General features: G+C 39.7%; 1 protein-coding gene across 5 annotated transcripts; it reads left to right on the top strand.

Moving 5' to 3' along the window:
* Positions 1–370: 370 nt before the first annotated feature.
* Positions 371–19,145, top strand: nbr1a (NBR1 autophagy cargo receptor a). 5 transcript variants are annotated; one of them, XM_055042879.1, is made up of 22 exons: positions 371–594; positions 947–1,009; positions 3,897–3,915; positions 4,000–4,022; positions 4,999–5,181; positions 5,354–5,431; positions 5,513–5,736; positions 6,547–6,666; positions 6,867–7,166; positions 7,539–7,698; positions 9,548–9,796; positions 11,876–11,989; positions 12,400–12,475; positions 12,562–12,672; positions 13,314–13,490; positions 13,582–13,752; positions 13,861–14,009; positions 14,471–14,898; positions 15,012–15,097; positions 15,456–15,543; positions 15,699–15,798; positions 17,600–19,145. In XM_055042879.1, the coding sequence occupies exons 1-22, from the start codon at positions 493–495 to the stop codon at positions 17,783–17,785; spliced, it is 3,207 nt and encodes a 1,068-aa protein (XP_054898854.1). In that variant the 5' UTR covers positions 371–492; the 3' UTR covers positions 17,786–19,145. The 5 variants fall into 5 exon arrangements, with proteins under 5 accessions (XP_054898854.1, XP_054898855.1, XP_054898856.1 ...); XM_055042878.1 differs by having other exon boundaries at positions 372–594; positions 11,873–11,989; positions 13,864–14,009; XM_055042877.1 differs by having other exon boundaries at positions 372–594; positions 11,873–11,989.
* Positions 19,146–19,459: the final 314 nt, after the last annotated feature.

Raw genomic sequence — 19,459 nt, 5'->3', positions numbered from 1 at the left:
TGTGACCAAAACAGAGAACTACAAGATTTTTTTGTAGTTCTTGATATAAAAAAAAAAAACAAAAAAACTTTAGATTGAAATGTAAACTTTAATTAATTTCTTGAGTGGAGGTTGTTTTTATTTTTGTGTCCATTTTATTGTACATATATAAATTCTCTATTTTTAAACCTGTTACTATTCTTGAGTTGGAGCAAGGCAAAAATAATTCCAATGTTCTCACACAACAATATATTTGCATGAATGACAATAAATTATGTTCTATTCTTTATTTTTATTTTACTTTTTTATTAGTTTATATTTTTTACATACTCCAGTCCAACAGGCGGCGGTAAATGTAAACAAATTTACAGAAGAAGAGAGGGCAGTGTCGTCACCGTCTACTCGTGACGCAGTTGACGATGTAAACAAGAGAAGACGGTTGAGGGCAGAAGGGATCAAGCAGGCCGACGTCACCTCAAATGAAAGCCGTTAAATACACTTCAGACGGCCGTCATGGGGCTCCCCGTCACGATTAAAGTCAATTTTCGCGGGAATGTGAAGAGATTTCTGGCTCAGGATGTGGACAAATTGGAGTGGGAGTCCGTGGAAGCCTGGGTAAGCTGCTGGAGAAAAAAAAAAAAAAAAGCTGGCGCAGTTTGGGGAAGAGCAGGCCCAGAAATGGCCTAGCAGACACGTAAACAACAGATCACCTGAAGGACGGGCGATTCGGTCAACAAGATGCGTGCAGAGCTGGTCATTTTAAAGCAGAATGTGCTTAGCTTGTTTTGAGAATAAAGCTTTTGTTCCTACATCCATTTCCCCGCTGTCGATGTATAATATTTCTCAGCCTGAAATGTCCATTATTGAGGGTTTGTTGTGCGTGTGTGAATAGCTGATTTTTATTTTTATTTTTTTAAGACACTGTTTTCTATGGATTGGATAATAACTTCTTCACATTACATTTCAGATCAAAGCGTCATTTGGGATCAACCACTTCCAAGTTAAATACTTTGATGAAGATAATGAAGAGGTAAGACTCATGGCGCCCTTACCAGGAAGTATTCGGTCGTTAATACACAACTACAGTAACAACAAATAACATGGAAAAATGTTACATATATGGTATACAGTTTTCTATTTTATTATATATTTTTACGTACTTAAAGCCATTTTTACTTGAGTAAATTGTTCATTTTTAAATTTTAAAAACACTCACTTGAGAATTTGATAGCCATAGACGTTTGTGTAAATTATGCCAAACATATTAAAGCCCCTTAACATTTTCTTCTTTTTGTTGTTTTACAAATGCAACATTCAATGTATTTTATTGGGTTTTATGAAATAGGCAAAGAAGCATAATGTAATTATAAAATGAATGTAGAATGTTTTTTTCTTTTTTTTTCTTTCTTTTTTTGTCTTATGGGTTATAACAGAAGCTGTTGCCCATTATTTATTTGCACAACATTTCATGTTTGCCCTACACAGCTTGTGGACTGCATTTCTAATAGCTGTCCTATTAGTGGATTCTTCACTTGGGTTGAGGATGTCTGCAGCTCCTCCAGAGTCACCATGTCTGCTGTGTTCTTTCATCTTTACATGTTTGTTCACCTACAAGCCTTCACAAAGCTCTGCTGATAATCAGATTAATTCACATACAGTTGGACTCTGATTATATGAGCTGAAAAAAAATAATGGTTAGAATCCATTTTAATTAGAATATGTTTATTAACTGTGCATTATTTGAATAAGAGACCAAAGTAACCAAACCAAGTTCAGAACAGGTACAACTACAAGTTGACATCTGCAATCTGATGTCACATTGAGACAAAGGCTGAATAACGATTGATCAGACCACCAGACAAAAAAGAAAGAATATGCACAAATTAAGCCAAGACAATAATATTAAACCCCATTCCTACCCAGTGATGCTACAGTTCATAGTTCAGCCTGCAGCATGTGACTTTGCCCCACCCACGTCCTCCTTACATAATAGTCAGGAACAGTTTTTGTTTTTTGCTTTTCTTTGACAGACATGATAACGCACCAGCATTAGACCAGCTTGTCTAAAATGACAAAAAAAAAAACAATCTGAACTTTTGGAGGTGTAGTGCCAATCCACTGATGTTAATTAAATAAGTTCTCTAGAAAGACAAACAGCAACTCAATTTAGTGATTTATAACTAAAGTCATGTGGCTACAAATAGCTCACTTTATATAGTCTGTGGAGAAATTTTGAAAATACAGAACCTATAGTTCTGGACGCAGCTGTCCTGGGTTTGATTCCCAACCTTGAGACCTTTGCATGTGTCCTACTCTTCTCCCTCTGCCCACTTACTGTCTAATTGTGAATGAAAACTACAAGTGCCAAAAACCAAATAAAGGGGAGAAAAAGAAAATTTTCTTTAATCCGCTTGTGGTCTACTGACATGAAGTGTTTAGGTGAACCCAATACATAATGGAGGTGGGTCAAAATAGTGTGACGATTTGAGGAGATAATAATCTGCCATATCTCATTGAAGTCGACTGATTTTCAATGAGGAATATAAGCCCAGTAATTGGAAGTAGGATTTAAAATGAAGTTTTTAAAATTAAGCTACTTAAAAATTAAGTTTGTGTAGCTTGAACAATGTGTGAAATTCAAACAATCATGCATGTTTATGGTGAAATAAAAGGATAAACAAAAGGAAATAAAAGGACAAAATGTAAAAAAAAAAAAATGGGTTCTGGACATGAGATGTAATAAGATTCCACAATATGTCTTCAAGTAAATATACAAGGTTTTAGGGATTTATGGGCTGACAGAACATTGTAAAAATGTGAAATGTTCACATTGCTCTTGTTTTCATCAGAAAGGTACTGACTATTCCTGTAGTTGCTAATATAATCTAAGGTATTTATTATTGGTACAATTGTGATATCCGTGTCACATTTGGGATATAAAGTGCTTTATGTGCCATAGAGCCTGATTAAAAGGACTTTTAACTGTGGGAACAGCAACATTTTCCATTGTAATGGAAAAACTTTTAAAACTCTAGGTATACTTTGAGACTGGCCCAAATCTAGTTGATACAAAATGGAGGTACACAGTTCACACAGATTAACCATGACTGGAAAATAATGGAAACGTTATTCAAGAATGTTTCCTGATCTGATGAGTTTTTATTTCAGCTGCAACATTGCGATCATAGACCCAAAATTTAGAATAAATAATGTGAAAGCTTGAATTCGTCCTCCCTTAGGTTGGTGTTCCAAGCCGTTTTTACTGCTGGTGGTGTAATGGTGTGGGAGACATTTGCTTGGCATAGTTTGAACCCATTATTACCAACATAGCATTGCTCAAATAGTCCAATCTACTTGGTCTACATTGTTGTCGGCCATGTTCATCATGACACTAAACTTGTTGTACTCCAATGGCCGCCCCACTCCCCATATCTCAAGCCAACATATTCCACCAAATTAAGAAGATTTACACCATAGATGTAAAATCTGCCTCCTACTGTTTGCTATATTAATTAATTAATAAGCACCGACATCTCTAAAAAATGTTTCAGACACTGTGTTGAATTAATGCTAAAAATATACAAGGCAGTTCAACTCATTCATTGTCTTCAATTTATCCGAGATTGGGTCACATAGTTGGTGGTCCAGGTCCAGTTAAATACTGTCCTGCTTATTCTGGTCAATCCCAACTTGTTCCCAAAAGTATATATAGTCTCTCCAGTGAGTTTGGAGTCTGATAGAGTAGTCCAATGTTTTCTAGTTAAGAACCACAATCTTGGTCTTTGAGAAAGTGACTCTCAGCCTGCTTGCTTTGCACATGGCTAAGAACTGCGAACTGTGGTTAATAGTGTATTTATTTTTGACAATCATGAAAGTTAGTGACTTATTTCATTCTGGTCCTATTTGTTTTCTTTCAGATCTGCATAAACAGTCAAGGTAAGAATAATAATCACTGTTGGTTTTTCGTCATGGCACTTGAGTAGCATGTTGATAATACACTGACATGTTTTTGTTTTTCAGATGAATATGAAGAAGCAATCAAGGTATTAGAGCGCTGCTGGATATTCTTGGAAATTATTGGCTGAGTAGCACTACATGTTTTCTTTGTTTTTCCTTATTTATGCGATAAAGGGGGCTGGTAACACACAGCACGCTTGAAAGAGAAACATTCCCTTTGAACCTTTTAACAGTCTCAAGTTTCAATGTATTTCGTCTGGATTTCAAGAGATAGACCAACTGGAAGCTGTGCATAATTAGAAAGTGAAAGGAACAAAAACATAATCAAGATGGTTTACTTATAAAACTGAAAACAAAATTGAGGCAAGCATTTGTGTTCTGAGTCAATATTTTTTTAAATCACCTTTACTTAAGATTACAGTTACAAGTCTTTTGTGGTATACTCCTATGAGCTTTTCACATCTACATATTGAAATCCTTTCACATTCTTCTTTTCCAAATGGCTCAAGCTCAGCCAGATTTAATGAAGGGTCTTTGTCAGAGACTCTTAATTTGATTTAGATCTGGACTTTCCAACCCAAGCATGCTCTTTCTTCTGAATTCTTGTTTTGCAGTTCTCTTTGACTGTCAAGTTTTTTCCATCTGTTGAAAGATTGCACTTTTGTGCATGTAGGCTGAACAAAAGTACTCACTGATCAGAGGATTTTCTTCTACATGTTTGCCTTGTCCGCCACACGGCTTGTTGCAATGGACTCCTTCCACCAGTGGCCTTTTTTCCTATGAATGCCAACTTTGTGGAGTGCACAACTCGCTATCCTTTACAGAACTCCTTCAGGGCATTCACCACAAGATAAAATACATAATGGTAGAATTTCTTTTTAGATGTAAAGTCACCAAATGTAAAGAGTTTCAAAGGGTATGAACATTTAAGTGTGCACTTGTTTTATGTAACAGCACAATAAAAGCAGCTTAGATGTGTTTTACGTCAAAAACTTTCTCTTTGTATATGTAGTCATTCTTGCCTTCAATTTATTGTTTACTGTTCATTACTGTCCCTCTCAGAGTGCAGAGAAGCAGGGGAACCAGCTGCACATGAATGTGTACAAGATGAAAGGGCAGGCATGCGGCGGTCCTCTGAAGGCGGAGGTGAAGGAGCTTAAAGGAGACCTCCGACCTGCTCCACCTTACCCATCAAGAGTTAAATCCGTGGACAAAGGCACTCAGATCACTCCAGAGCGAGAAAGTGTAAGAAAACCCTTCTTTTGTCTGCTTACAATAATTTTTTTATTGGATATAATCTGTTGACTTTATGCAACAAGGAGTCAGTGAAAACGACTTCAGTTCTCTGTATCTCTGTATTTTAATATCACTTGTCTAATGTTTAAGATGTGATTATGTTTCTGGTTTCTGCTTACAGGTAGCAGTAAAAGAAAACAAGGGGAATAAACCTGATGATGATCCTCCTCCTATGTGGTTCAGATCGTACATGGAGAAGGTTAGCATTATCGAGCAAAAAGAGAAATTTGTGCAAAACCTTTTCCTCAGACAATTAAAACTTTATTTTCTTGGGTTCTAGTTTAAGGATGAAGTTGTGAAGGAGGTGGTGGAACGGATGTGCAATGACTTCTCCGGCCAGTGTTGTACTCACAAATCCTCCGACGGGCTCCAAGAGGACTGTGGGGCCATTGAAGGACCCATAGGTCCCCGACCGGGACCCTCCACCTCTAACGGATCGCTCGGGTACACCCCAAACTGCAGCACCTGCAACAAGCTCACCTCTGAGGGGGCTTACAAATGCAGGTAGGCATTAGGACTGGGCGGTTGGGTGTAGCGTATTGATATGTCTATGCTATTAAAAATAAGTTCTGAAGGATGAATTTGATCCTTCAGAACTCCTTCAGGGCATTTTCTAGGTAATTGATAAAATTAGTTCAAGTGCTGGAAAAAGGTTTGAGAGGTTTCTTCTTTGTCATCTTTAAAAGATTCAGATCATCAAAAAGAAAAAAAAAGTTAAATCAGGCAAAAAAAAAAAACTTTATAAGTAAAAAAAAAAAATGTTGAATAAGGGGAAATAAATCTCTCCTATGTGACAATGTAAACCTAATAACCATTTGTGCCACACTTTGCAGCGACAACTGACATCACATGTTAATGTTCTCTTCTTTGCGTAATTGTTTAAATTCACCCCTGTCCATGAATTCCTTTAAACTGGAGCATGGTGCAATGCTTTATGATAGCTTTTAGTCTACTTCCAGTTTTCAGACAGGATATACAGTATTTAGATGACTTCTTGAGCTTTGCAGACCAGGCAGTAATCAGATGTGGGTATGAGCCCTCCTCATATAAATTACAGGTAATTATTAATTTATTGTGGACAAAATATCTATTTCATAAGTTAGCTTTTTAAATACTTTTTTTCTTATAAATAAAACTATTACATAAAAGAACCTTTCGTATCTGCAATAGTGGGTAAATGCTGTACCCTCCACTGCAAATATGCGGAAATATGCATGGACATTTTCAGGGAGATCAACCTTCAGCCGTTTCTTTCTTTTCTTTCACACTTTTCTTGAGCATGCATAGTGATTTTTTGTGCTGTTTCCTTGCCAGTGTGTGCCCATCCTGCATCCTGTGTGAGATGTGCAGACACAGCCATGATCCGAGCCACAGCCTGGTGAGAACCAAGACGCCTCTCTCCATCCCCGAGCATGGAATGTCGGGAGAGTTTAGGTAAACCTTTAAAAACTGAGGCTCATCCAAAGCTGCTACTTGCTTAACGTAGATTTGAAAGAGAGTGCTAGTTCTTGCTGTAGCATCTACATTATTAAAGGTGAAGACAAGGCAAAATTTGTGTTCTGTTTTTTTTTTTTTTTGGAAAGTAAACTTTTGATAGTCAACAAATAGGTGTTCCTGATGACATTTTAAACCAGGTTCCCAAGGCGAGGAGACAGGACTGTGCGCAAGGCCGAGAGACAGCGCCTCAAAGCTGAAAGAAGGCAGCTGAAAGCAGAGGTGAAGGAAATCAAGAAGAAACTGAGGCTGGAGAAGAGGGGGATGCAGTGGAGCGGACCCTCTACCTCAGACAGAGCCAGCCTGGCAAACATGGCGTCCACATCCACCCAGTTCCCAGCGCTGCCTCCTCCCGCTGCCTCAGAATCAGCCTCAAGTCCCGCCACAGACCCAGGTCACATCCCAGCCCCGGTCCCCGACCCCCAGGCCTCCAGTCCAGAGTAAGCGCCACCTTGGAAGGGCGTCCGACAGTGCTGGGTACCTCTAGCCCAGCATGGATGCAAAAAGTCTTTTTTTTTTTTCCAAGAAAAGAAATCAAAAATATGCCATCTTTGTAATCTAGTCTGTATGATTGTTTTCGCTGGCTGCTCTGGGGTGGTGGCAAATGTTGGAACTACCTCAATGTGAAAACTGTTGCTGCTGCTTCATAGATTTTCTAGAAAAAAAAGAGAAAAATTTGCTTTTGAGCTGCAAAAAAAAAAAAAAAAAAATCTGGGGTCCTGCTTTTTTTGATTCATAGAGAAACAAAAGAGATGCGTATTATAGAGAAACCAGGGCTTTTTTTCAACAATGCTCTGTACACTTGAAACTAGGGGTCCTGGGGTCTCGCACACGTCCTTGGTGCCCACTATGGCTGCCTTGTTTCTGGATGAAAATCTGCCTGATAACACCCGTCTGGAGCCTGGTACCAAGTTCATCAAATACTGGAAGATGAAGAACTCGGGCACAATCAGCTGGACTTCAGAGACCAAGGTACCCCTCCCACTCATCGAGAGACCAGGCTCCACTCTCCCTCTCTCTCTATGCCCTCCACACCTCCCACTTTAATACTTTTATTCTCCTTTTAACTTTTCCTTCTCTTGATTTACTAAAATCTTCCAGGTTTGCAGGTGCATCTCAGTAAATTTGAATATCTTTCAAAATTGTATTTGTTTCAGTAATTCAGTTTTTAGAGAGAATGTATATCAAGCATATTTATTACACACAGAGTGATACTTTTTAAATATTTATTTCTGTAAAATTAGATGAGTATGGCTTACAGCTAATGAAAGCTCAACATTCAGTTTGAAAATCTTTTTTAAATAAAGAAATGTGGGCCTTCTACAAAGTATGTTCATGTGCTGTAGAGTGTATGCACGCAATATTTGGCGGACCATCCGTTGCATGAATTAATGCATCAATGCAGCATGGCATGGAGGCATTCAGCCTGTGGCACTGCTGATGTATTCAAGGAATCCCAGGTTTCTTTGCTGCAGCTCATCTGCATTGTTGGGTTTGGTGTTTCTCATTTTCCTCTTGGCTAAAGCGGCACAACATATCAGCATTGTTACATCGGTACTAATACTGCAACGACATGCTGGGAATGGACTAATTATTTTCTGACATATTCCAAGTATCATGATTTCACAGTTAGGACGGTAACAAGATATTCAGCTCGTTGGATGAAGCCTCACTCCAGCAGATGCAGTGTAGATCCCCTGATTGGATCACATCGGATGGACACAGTGGAAGTTGAAGGAGAGAAGATTGTGGAAAAATGTGGATTTATCACTACGGATACCATCGTTACAATCGTTACCATTGCATAATTTTCAAATTTCATGCAATCCTGTGCTTAACAATACTTAATGGATTCTCTGAGGTTTAGGGCAAACACATAAATGCCATTATCATTAAAGCAGGTGTTGGTACATTTGGCTGTATGGGCAGGTACCAAGTCCTACTGGACTAAAAATCAGCATCTCAATGAAGCTTGTCAGCAGAGGGAAGCATGAAGTATCCCGGTAGATGACGGTGGACCAGAGGACCAACAGCAGCAGAGGCATCCTAACTCATCACTGACTGGAAGAAGCAACTTGGATTCTGTCCCTTTCTAATCTTTCTCCAGATTCTTGGACCGTGATTTCTGAATAAAAGGCAGCTTTCTTCTGAAAAGATGACTTTGGACCAAGCCTCTTTTATCTTTAGTCCAGGTGAGACACCTCTGATGCGGGTTAACACAAGGAATGGGAGAGGTGAAGCCTATGTTCTGAATATACTAGTGTGTGGTGGCTCTTGAAGCTCTGACTCCAGTCACAGTCCACTACTTGCTATTCTCTCCCAATCATCTCAACTGTTATTTTTTTTCTATCACACTTTTCCCATCCACCACACTTTTCATGTAGCATTCATGAACAGCCAGCTAATCTGTTTATGTGAGTAATAGTTACATTAGCTGCGAGCCATAATTATCCAAACTAACTAAAATAAAACTTAGAACTATGTCATTCTCTGTGGGATAGATATGTTTAATATGAGTTTCTTTTCTTAAACGGAAACACTGAAATAAATGTAATTTTTCAATGATACTTAAATTTATTTAGAGGCACCTGTATTTATCCAGTGTTGTTTCTTATTTAATCCAGTTAAGTTTATGTTGTGGTTCAAGTTTCTAAGTCTTTGTCTAGATGTAAAATGAGTGTTGCCCCCTCAGTATGAACGCATGATTATTATTTATTTATTTTCTGTTGCATTTACTCTGGTTTGCATGCTCTATGTGCTTTTTCGCATGTGTATTCCTATTTTGTGTTCTGTGTGTGTGTGTGTGTGTGCGTGCACGCAGCTAGTGTTCATGTGGGGAAACCTCGGCTTGGCGTCGGAGGAGAGGAGGGAGGTTCCAGTGCCCCTGCTGCTTCCGGGACAAGTGGGCGTGGTCAGTGTGGCCTTTGTTGCCCCTGTCATGGAGGGGATGTACACCTCCCACTGGCGGCTGGCGCACTGCGGCTGTCAGTTCGGCCCGCGGGTCTGGTGCAGCATTGTGGTCGACTCTGGCAGCAGCCGCAACAGGCTCGGGCACCAAAGCAAACGATTGGCAAGTCTCATACGCAGTGACATCATCACCTACTGCAACACCTGTTTACATAGATATTTAGATTAAATCACACATAAAGTCTTCATGTTTTCCTACCAAGGAGCCCAACTGTCCTATGACCTTTTCAGTTGATTTAAAACGGCAGCTCTCCAAGCATTCTGAAGTGCTCAGCCTTCCATCTGTCTACCTCAGATTAACTGTATTTGAAAGTTTTGTTTAAGCAAGTAAATGGAGAAATCCAGCTAAGACGTGACAAAGAATCCTTTCCTTAGCCAACTACTGTATATTTTTAAGCTAATTGTCATTGGGAATCACCTTGTAGGTCCTACAATACTAATTTTATTATTGAAAACTATTTAATAGATTTTACTAAAGAAATTATGAGTCATTGATAGTAACAAAATGCCCAATTATTCATTCATAAGATGATTATTTGTTTCACACCAGACTTGGATCACACTCTGACATTAAACATTTATGTCACGGACATCAGAACATCAACAGTTTTGGAAGGTCTAGATCAGGAGTCTCCAACTGCAGTTCTTTGGAGCTAATGCCCTGCAACTTTTAGATACATCCTTGCTTTAACACAGCGGAGTCAAATAACTGAATTACCCCTTCAGCATTGCATCAAATTTGGCAAAGTCTTGATAATTATTCAGGTGTGTTGGAGCAGCGATGCATCCATAAGTTACTGGACATTAGATCTGGAGGACTGGAGTTGACGGACAGTGTGCTGCTCCACATTATGCATGATGGAGTGTCGGGGTTCAGAGATTGCGTTGAACTTGCACAAAAGGAGAAGACTGGAAGCAGCAGCACCTGAATACTCTCTTTTCACCAGTGGTGAAAAGAGAGCTGAGCCCAAAGATCTACATGCCGATCTACGTTTCCACCCTCATCTACGGTCAAAAGCTTTGCGGAGTGAACAAAATATTGAGATTGCGGATACAGGCAGGTGATAAAAGGTTCCCCTGCAGAATGTGTCTGGGTTCTCTCTTAGAGGCATGGTGAGAAACTCAGTCTCCTGGAGGAGCTGGCCCAAGTGGCTGGGGAGAGGGTTGACAGACTTATTTCTACCGTGAGATTTTCCTGGATGGATGGATGGATGGATGGATGGATGGATGGATGGATGGATGGATTCCTCAGGCCCATGAGCTCTCCATGAAAATGGCCGTAGTTCTGCTGGGTGACCATGGACCTCCTGAAAAACAAATAAAGAATTCAGATCTTTGGTGTGATCAGCTCATATTTATCAGTGAGACTTTTGTGTGCATGCCCCCATCCTACTGCACTAGCCCAGTCCCCTGCATCCTTTTATACCCCGCTGATAAGCTGACTGTTTCCTCCCCAACAGCATGGCTACAACTGATGTTGGAGGTGCAGAAACCTCTTTTATACATACGGAATATCCACAGATTGTGAGGATAATATCCTACTACAGAGAAGGTTTCCGCTGTAGCAGTTGCATTGTGATATGGCCTTGAAAGCAGGGGCAAAAAACAAAACTACTTGGTGAGAAGATACAGTAGTTGCTCAGTCACTTTCACACTGGAATTTGCAATTTGGTGTAAAGGGAGCCTAAATTAGTTGATATGTACTAAATCCAACACTGGTTATTCCTCTGAGTCTCTGGTTATTTTTCTGCTTGAATGAGTCGTAGATTTAAGTTGAACTTTCAGAACCAATAAAACTCCTCTGATATTGATCACATACTGAGCTGAACATGTGTAAAACAAAATCAGCCAAAGTCCAAAGGTAAAATTCTTTAAGTCCTTCAGAAAGCTTGGAGAAGTGTTGCACAAAAACTTAAAAAAAAAAAAAAAACTTGGCTGCTTTGAAGGAAAATGCAAAACGACTCAGAACTTTAGCAAAGTTTTTGTGTCCTGCTATTTTTGTATTACAACTTTTGTGTCCCACACACAAAAAAAAGAAAAATAGATAATTTGTTAGGGTTAAAATGAACAGAATTTTTTTTATTACTATAAAAATAATTGGAAATGTCAACAAAGATTTAAAAGCACTTGTTTGCTTGTTATGGTGATACTGACGGCCATCCTGTTTGTTCTTTGGAAGGAGGAAGTGAAGCCAGCAGAGAAGGAGGTGACGCCCAAGGACAGTGGTTCTGCCTTCGCTGCAGACCTCCCCCAAGAAGACTTCTACTTCCCATCAGTCGACCTGCTGACCGCACAGGTGCTCATGCAACGTGAAGCTATTTTCTGTCATGTCATTTTCAAGTCAAAGCATTGATCAAACAGTAATAAGAATGGTAGCATAGTTCAGTGTACAGAAAAGTATCAGAAGTTTATACTTTTCTTTCTTGTTACCACCGTTTGTGTGACCTTTTACACTAACGTGGATATATTCATATCAACAATCAAATCTTTGGGCTGTGTTTTTGTGACAATGAGACAATGATGCATTAATACGCTAATTTATTACCCATGTAGTAAAAATAAACCAAATTTAATCTGGTTGTTCAGAGGCTGTGTAGGAGGTGGAGCACATCTGTAAACACAGTGTCACCTGAAAATGTCTCCACTATGCCACAGTAATTTAAATTTTCATTGTTCTGTTTTCTTTTTTTTTTTTTTTTTTGTTAGGATCTGCTTTCATTTGAGTTGCTGGACATAAATATTGTGCAAGAGCTGGAAAAAGTCCCCAACAACACTCCTGTTGGTGAGTCAGAGTGCTGAAAAAACTCCACGCTGAACTGGAATATATATTTTAAGATTGATTTTTTTTTCTTTCTGTTTTTGTTCCAGCTTTGACCCCCTGCATTTCCCCCCTCCCCAATGATTCATCTTTGTTGGAAAGGACAATGACTTCACAGACGAAGGACGAGTCAGAGATCACAGGAGTCCGTAAACTCTTCGGTGAGCTATTCTCTGTTCTGACTCTTTAGAGTTGTCTAACTTGGACAATTGAACATTTTCAACACAAACAGGTGTTTATGTTCAAAGAAATTTTTAAGTCATTCTGGAAATGTATTTGGCTGTCCGATCAAATAATAGAAAGTTTCTTTCAAGGCCTGCAATTAGAACCCATTAGTTTAGATTAGTTGCTAATCCCTACCTTTGTTTCTCTGAAATATACACATGCCAAGGGGAGGTGGAGCATTCAGCACTGGTGCAGGCAGTTGGCCTGCAGTCACAATTCAGTAGTGTTGCAAGTTTGGCCTGAATGCACAGGAGTAGTTGTTACAGATGGACTTTAAAAGATGTAGACAAATTCAAACCTTTAGGTAAATAATGTCCAGTAGAGTATTAACTAAGTATCCGTTTTTTTTAACACTGTTTTTTGATTTAGTTTTAATGTCAAAATAAATGGGATTACAAATGTCCAAAAGCAAGCTTGGGCACTCCCCTTCATTAAATCAGAGGTGTCACAAAGAACCACCCGTATCCCTTCTTCTTGCTCCTGAGAATGAACAAAAAAACTATTCTAGAACAAGCAAAAACTCAGACTGGATCCTAAAACTGTTTTATCCTTTATAATTCTGCCGTATTTTGCTAAGGAGTCAAACTGAGGCCCAAAGACGTGTCGGAGCCCGTAGCGCAAGACGAGGAGAAGGAGGAGGAGATCAGTGGAGCTCAGTTCCTCTGCGAGACGGTGATTCGCTCCCTCACGCTGGAGGAAGCCCCGGATCACAGGCCCCTGCGCCGAGCCAAGCACAGCAGCCTCAAACCGCAGGGTGAGACGCTACAATTGGTCCCTCTTGGAGTTTAACGCCAGAGCAGGAAATTTGGGGTTTTAATGTTGAACATTGTTTCCAACTGTTGCAGTTGTTACCCGGGGGCCCGGCTTTGGCTTTGAGAGGGGAGTCGGGGTGGAGGAGAAGCAGAAGGTGAAAGTTAAGCAGGAGGAGATTAATGCCGATAGAATCAAGAGTTTAGCGCCGCCTGTAAATACTGTCTTCAACCAACTGACCCAAGGAGAAGAGGACTCAAGGCCTGGTGAGTGAAAAAAAAAAAACTACAACCATATAATATTCCTTTATTTTAAAACTGGACCATCTTAAACCAAGATGTTGATTTTGGTCATTTCTCTCCCCCCCCACTTAGCAGATCCTGAGCTCAGGGTCGAAAATGTAAACCTCAATATCGGTTCACATCAAGATAACGAGGACAAAGAGGTTTTGCATGCTATGCAAAACATGAAGGAGAAGAATTGTGAGAAAGAAGAAGGCACAACCAGAGAAGACTGGGATGAGGTGATGTTATAAACATGCTTTAAATATTTACACATTTTATCAGACACATACATTACTATACTTTATTAAAATGTTATGCGAGTAATCAGTAACACAAAGTGATAACCGTAACGATTATAAACAAAATCCAGTGCAAAGCATGAACTGTTAGGGTCAGTAAATTTATCAATAGTGTAATTTATATGTTCTTTTTCTCATCAAGTAAATAAATGTATGCAGAGTCAGTGTTTACAGCCACGTCTTCATGCTGGATGTCAATTTCTGGCCTGAACTTTTCCCTCTTGAGTCAAAAACAAAGTTAGTGATTGGTCCGAATTAATATTAAGTCATGTTTTTGGCAGTATTTCCCATAAAAGCACTTCATTAATATGTGTCACAACCAGAAAAACAGAAGCTTTCATGACCCAGAATTTTTCACTACCTATGCGGAGCCTAAAAGCCTTTTCGGTCTTCTGCTTCAGGTCAGCAGCCAGACGTCTTCCGTCTCCTCCAGCGACGACTACATCATCGTCCTCCCAGACTGCTTCGACACCAGCCGACCGCTGGGCGAGTCCATGTACAGCTCCGCCATGTCGCAGCCCGACACCGCCGCTGCCCCCACTGCGGCCTCTTCGACCGACCCGGACCAAGAGCAGGAAAAGGACGAGCCCTGTAACTTTGAGCCATGCAGGGAGGCGCCACTGATGGAGAGGAAGGAAGAAGAGACCATCGCCGTGGAGGAGTCGCTGGGGAACACCTGGCCTCTCCACGTCTCGCCCATCCACAGCAGCGTGAACCAGATGCTGTGCGCGTCGCAAACGCTCGACGCTGTGACACTCATGCCTGAAGTGGTGCCGCCACCTGTCGTGCCTCAGCCTCTGCACCCTACACCGGTCATCTACTCACCCAGGTTAGACTGGGACCAGTCGGGACTTAGAGTCTTTAACTCTTATTATTGAAACGAAAGATGGTTGCCACACCGAAGCACCGCCTCAAATGGTTACATTTCTGTCTATGTTTCAGATCGGAGGCGCTGTATCTAGCCGGGGATCCCAGTCCTCCAGCCTGTGAACCGTACGAGCCGCAACAACCACGGGTTCACCTAAATGGTGAGTTTAACCATCATGGTGACTGGACCTCACCACATTACAGATATACTACATGGGCTGGCACATAAATCTAAGAGGCGGCATATTTATCACTGTAAAACCAGACAGTTTACCTTTACCGTTGCCACTCAGTCTGCTGGTTAGACTCATTGTGTTTACATGACTTAGCTGTTCCTCAGTTTTAGAAGGAAGCTAAGCCAACTCAGGAAACACATTATGACCACTACAGGAAAAGAGGAACCAATGCAGCACGAAGGTTTTCAGGATTTGTTGCTTCAACAGAGACAAAAGAAACCTCCCTCATGTTCCTCATCTAATCAGAATTTTTTTTTTTGTGGGTTGTTATTTCCTTTTCTAGTATCATCCGGTCTGTCCAGATCAGCCGGCTCAGCATGCAGTGCCTTTGAGGCGTACAATCCGAGAGCGGGCAAAGCGCTGCAGCCAAGGTGCAAAACAGCAGAGTAAAACTTCTTATGCTACAATTTCTGTGCTCTAGTCTCTTTCCTTTTTTCTTTCTTTCATGCTGCACTGCAACAGAATTTAGTCTGTTAACCTGAGATGTAATTAGTATAATCAGTGAGTGTGACTGTGTTTGCACCAGGGGCCAAGGAGGCATCACAGAGGGACTTGTCAAAGGGGCCCTTTCTGTGGCCGCATCTGCTTATAAGGCTCTCTTCACTGGACCAAACTGTTCCATACAGGTACATGACCCAGAAGTCTGCTCTATAACTAAAATACAGAACTTCCAACATGAGAGCATTACCAGATATTATTAATTTGCTTGTTTGATTATTTGCACAAGCAAATGAAGACAGTTATTTGAGTCAAGAAAAACTCAAGAATTTGGAAATGAATAGCTGAGTTGCAAGTGTTCCAGTGTTAGGCATGGGCTGGTATGAGATGAGAGCAGTATGCGCAGGAAATAGCACAACACCACAGCATTTACGCATCTTTACATCATTTTTCTTTTTTTTTTTTTTAATCTTTCTTTTTTGTCTTCGTATACCATAGTATTCTTAACCAGCTCATGCCTAACTAGAATTGTTGGCAGTACTTTAGGGGTTGTAGCCATTATAAAAAAAAGGGCTTTCTTTTTGTCTCTTATCTCTAATGTGGTTAAAATACCCTACAAATATATGTTATTCGTCTTTAAATAATATTTAACTCATGATGTTGACATATGTCATGTAAACAATTATTGAGCCAGCAGCAGACATTAATTTTTTTCATGGTTGTGGAGAAGAGGCAACAATAACACTTGATGACACATCTGAATACATCAAATTAGACATCAAGAGTAGTTTTTGTGCCAGTTTTTCCCAAGGCAGAAAATACCTATTTGTTTCCTAGCATGTTTTTATGGAAGATGATTAGGGCCACTTAAAGAAAAAAAAAAAAAGTCTGACTTTCATCTCAGAATTCTGAGAAAAAAAACAGTCCGAATTTAAAAAACAAAATTTTTCCAGTGGCCCTAATCGTCTTCTGTACATTTGTATCCCTATTGAAGAATTTGCCCTCCAATGCTACATTTTCAGTTGAAGAGGAAGATTATTTCAGTCTCAGATGATGTATTGCTTCCACTTAAACTCTGTTTTCAACCCAAAATAAATAAATAAAATAAAAATAAGGTTGCATCTTTTTCCTCTCGCTCAAACCCTCTCCCTTCTTGAGTTGTACTCGTAAGTTTGGTCTCCCTGGTTGCAGATTTTTATTTATTTTTTTGCTCTCTTGCAGTTTAAAGCTATAGCTCTGCCAGCTTCCATCCAGTAAAATGTATTTGTTAAAATTTTATTTAACAAGGTGACTTATTAAGAACAAAATCCTGTTTTCAGTAACGAGCTGATGAATGACTGTAGAGTGACGCAGTTGTCATGATTAGCTTTATTAGGATGTTATTAGTAATTCACAATGGACTCCAGGTGATGGTGAGCTACTACTGACCTCAGACAGTTACACACGGTGCACTTATAAGAAAAAATATCTAATTAAAACAACTGTTTAAAAACCTGCATATGCACTAATTACATCTCAGATTAACAGACTACAGCAGAAGCACTTTGTTTTGTTGTTTTCAGTTTGTCATCCCTCCCATTGCAGGGACTTTTACTCTCTCCATACAACACAGCTTTGACTTGAGGAGGGAGGACGTTCAAGCATGAGGAGAAGGTTGCAGACATGAAGAGAGTATAAAAGCTCAAAACACATTACATTTGAGAGCAAAAACTGATTTCAGAGACAGCAGACATTTTTATGAAGATGAAGGGAGAGTAGTAAATCCAATACTGAAGACGAGAAATCTTCAACTGAAAATACATGTTTATGTACTTTGGAAGGAAAATTCCTCAAAATAAGTACAAGTTACACGCTTTTCAAAGTGACGCCCGCGCAACAAAATAAACACCTTTGTTCTATGAATGTGATTCGTTGAGTGTAGATTTACCTTTTATGTTCTTCTCTTTTTCCCTTCCTCCTTGCCTCCCCTCACCCCTCTCTCTTTTCCAGCGAGGGATCGACCCTGCCAGACAGGACCCTTCCATGATGGCCGTGCTGCTGGAGATGGGCTTTAAGGACCAGCGGCTCAACCAGCAGCTGCTGAGGAAGCACGGCTACAACCTGCTGCACACCGTCAACGAGCTGGTCCAGATGGCCGAGGAAAGCCAGAACGAAGCTGCTGACCCTCCGCAATGAGCGGACGCCGAGCTTTGCGAAGGCGCCTAGACTCATAGGAAAGAATTATTTCAGCTTTTGAGCTTAATTTAAAAAGAGTAATTATAGAGTTGGGCTTTTAAATGTCTTGTTGTTTGGATTTTTGTTTTCTTTGCTTTTTCAACACTACACTACACTTTTGTCTCCAAATATATGAAAGAAAAATTTAAAATATATATATAATGGCTTCTCTTTCCCATTTTAATTTAGCTTTACCGCTTTCTTCAAATTAGCCATTTACTGTACACCTTCTTGTAAATGATTCTTGTTGGTAGCTTTGTTTATCTGGGCCGTTGAGCTGTATGTGTTGGTCGAAAATGAGCGACAACTGAAATATCGATGAGTAAAGTGTTTTTCCATCATTTCCTCATCCCTGTGTTCGTATGGCTGACGTAGCTGCTTCCTCAGCGCTGTAAAATAATTGTGCTCTCTTATGGTCGGGCTGATATGTAGAGGTGAAAATGAAACTTTGTGAGGCGTACCGGGTCAGGAAAGCTAGCTCTGGAGTAAACTGATGCTACTGATGCTGCATGGGTTAAGAGTCAGAGTGCAGTAATGAGAATAGATATTTAAGTTTTTTGTTTTGTTTTTCTTTAATTATTGTAGTGAAATTTGCCTAACAATGCAATCTTCTTCTGTATCAGAGTACTGTTATTTTAGACGTTGACATGTGGAATGTAAACCAAACTCTCAGAACGGATCACTGTTCAGATTTGGATGCTTTTTGACACCTGCATGATGAATAGAGGCTATTAGAGATGAGTCATATTCTTGTGGTCTTAGCACACTCACAGTGAAACAAAAAACACAGCTCTGTGAAATCGTTTATCATCCCCCCCTTGCCTGTATTGGTCAAAAGCTCAAAGTGAAACCCAGCAACTTTCAGTTAGCACTAATTAAACTGAGATGTCTCTTAAAACACATTCCTCAAGCTTATGGACCCAAGTATATTTGATTTGATTGTGTTGCCTCTCGTGTGCAATGATCATTATTTTACCGAAACATGCTTGTCATGTAAGCTGACATTGTGTTGTGTGTCTGGACTTAACTTTGTGTATGTGTGTGGTTGAGCATTTTAGGAACCATCGTTTTCTTATGTTTACAATTGTTCAAGTAAAAGAAAAAACAACCAAAAAAAAAAAAAACATGCTCTTAAGAGTAATTTTGAATATATCTGCCATGCTTGTCAAATTATTCTTTTGCAACAGAGTGTACACTTTAAATACTCTTCTCCCAATCTGCCAATAAACTCTTTGCCCATCTGTCTCTTTCCACCTCCACACTGAAAATCTAGAGATGTAGGTCTGAAAGTTGGTACAGAAAATAAATCCTTTAAGATTCATTTTTGAGTTACTGAGTTGTAAATTATTCAAACACGACGGTGGGAATGGCTGGATCAAAGTCGCCGCTGTTACTTTTTTGTCAGTTTAGCAAATCTCAGTGCTTAATATGATCCATAATTTTTTAGGGTGGTGTTAAATACAGCATGGGTTAAAAAAAAAATTCAGAGGAATTTACCATAAATTGTTTTACCCTCTGTCTCTCAAGTTGAAATTCCTTTGTTTAATACAATGGGTTTATCATGGTTAGTTTTAGTTTAGCACAACTTATTTTATGTCTATTTCGACTTAATTTAACAGTTAGTTTAGGCAACAC

The sequence above is a fragment of the Poeciliopsis prolifica genome, unplaced genomic scaffold, assembly GCF_027474105.1.
Source record: "Poeciliopsis prolifica strain line A6 unplaced genomic scaffold, Auburn_PproV2 SCAFFOLD018, whole genome shotgun sequence".
In the NCBI taxonomy this organism is placed as follows: Eukaryota; Metazoa; Chordata; class Actinopteri; order Cyprinodontiformes; family Poeciliidae; genus Poeciliopsis; species Poeciliopsis prolifica.
Note: the sequence above shows the minus strand (reverse complement) of the source record. Positions and strands in the feature narration are given on the sequence as shown.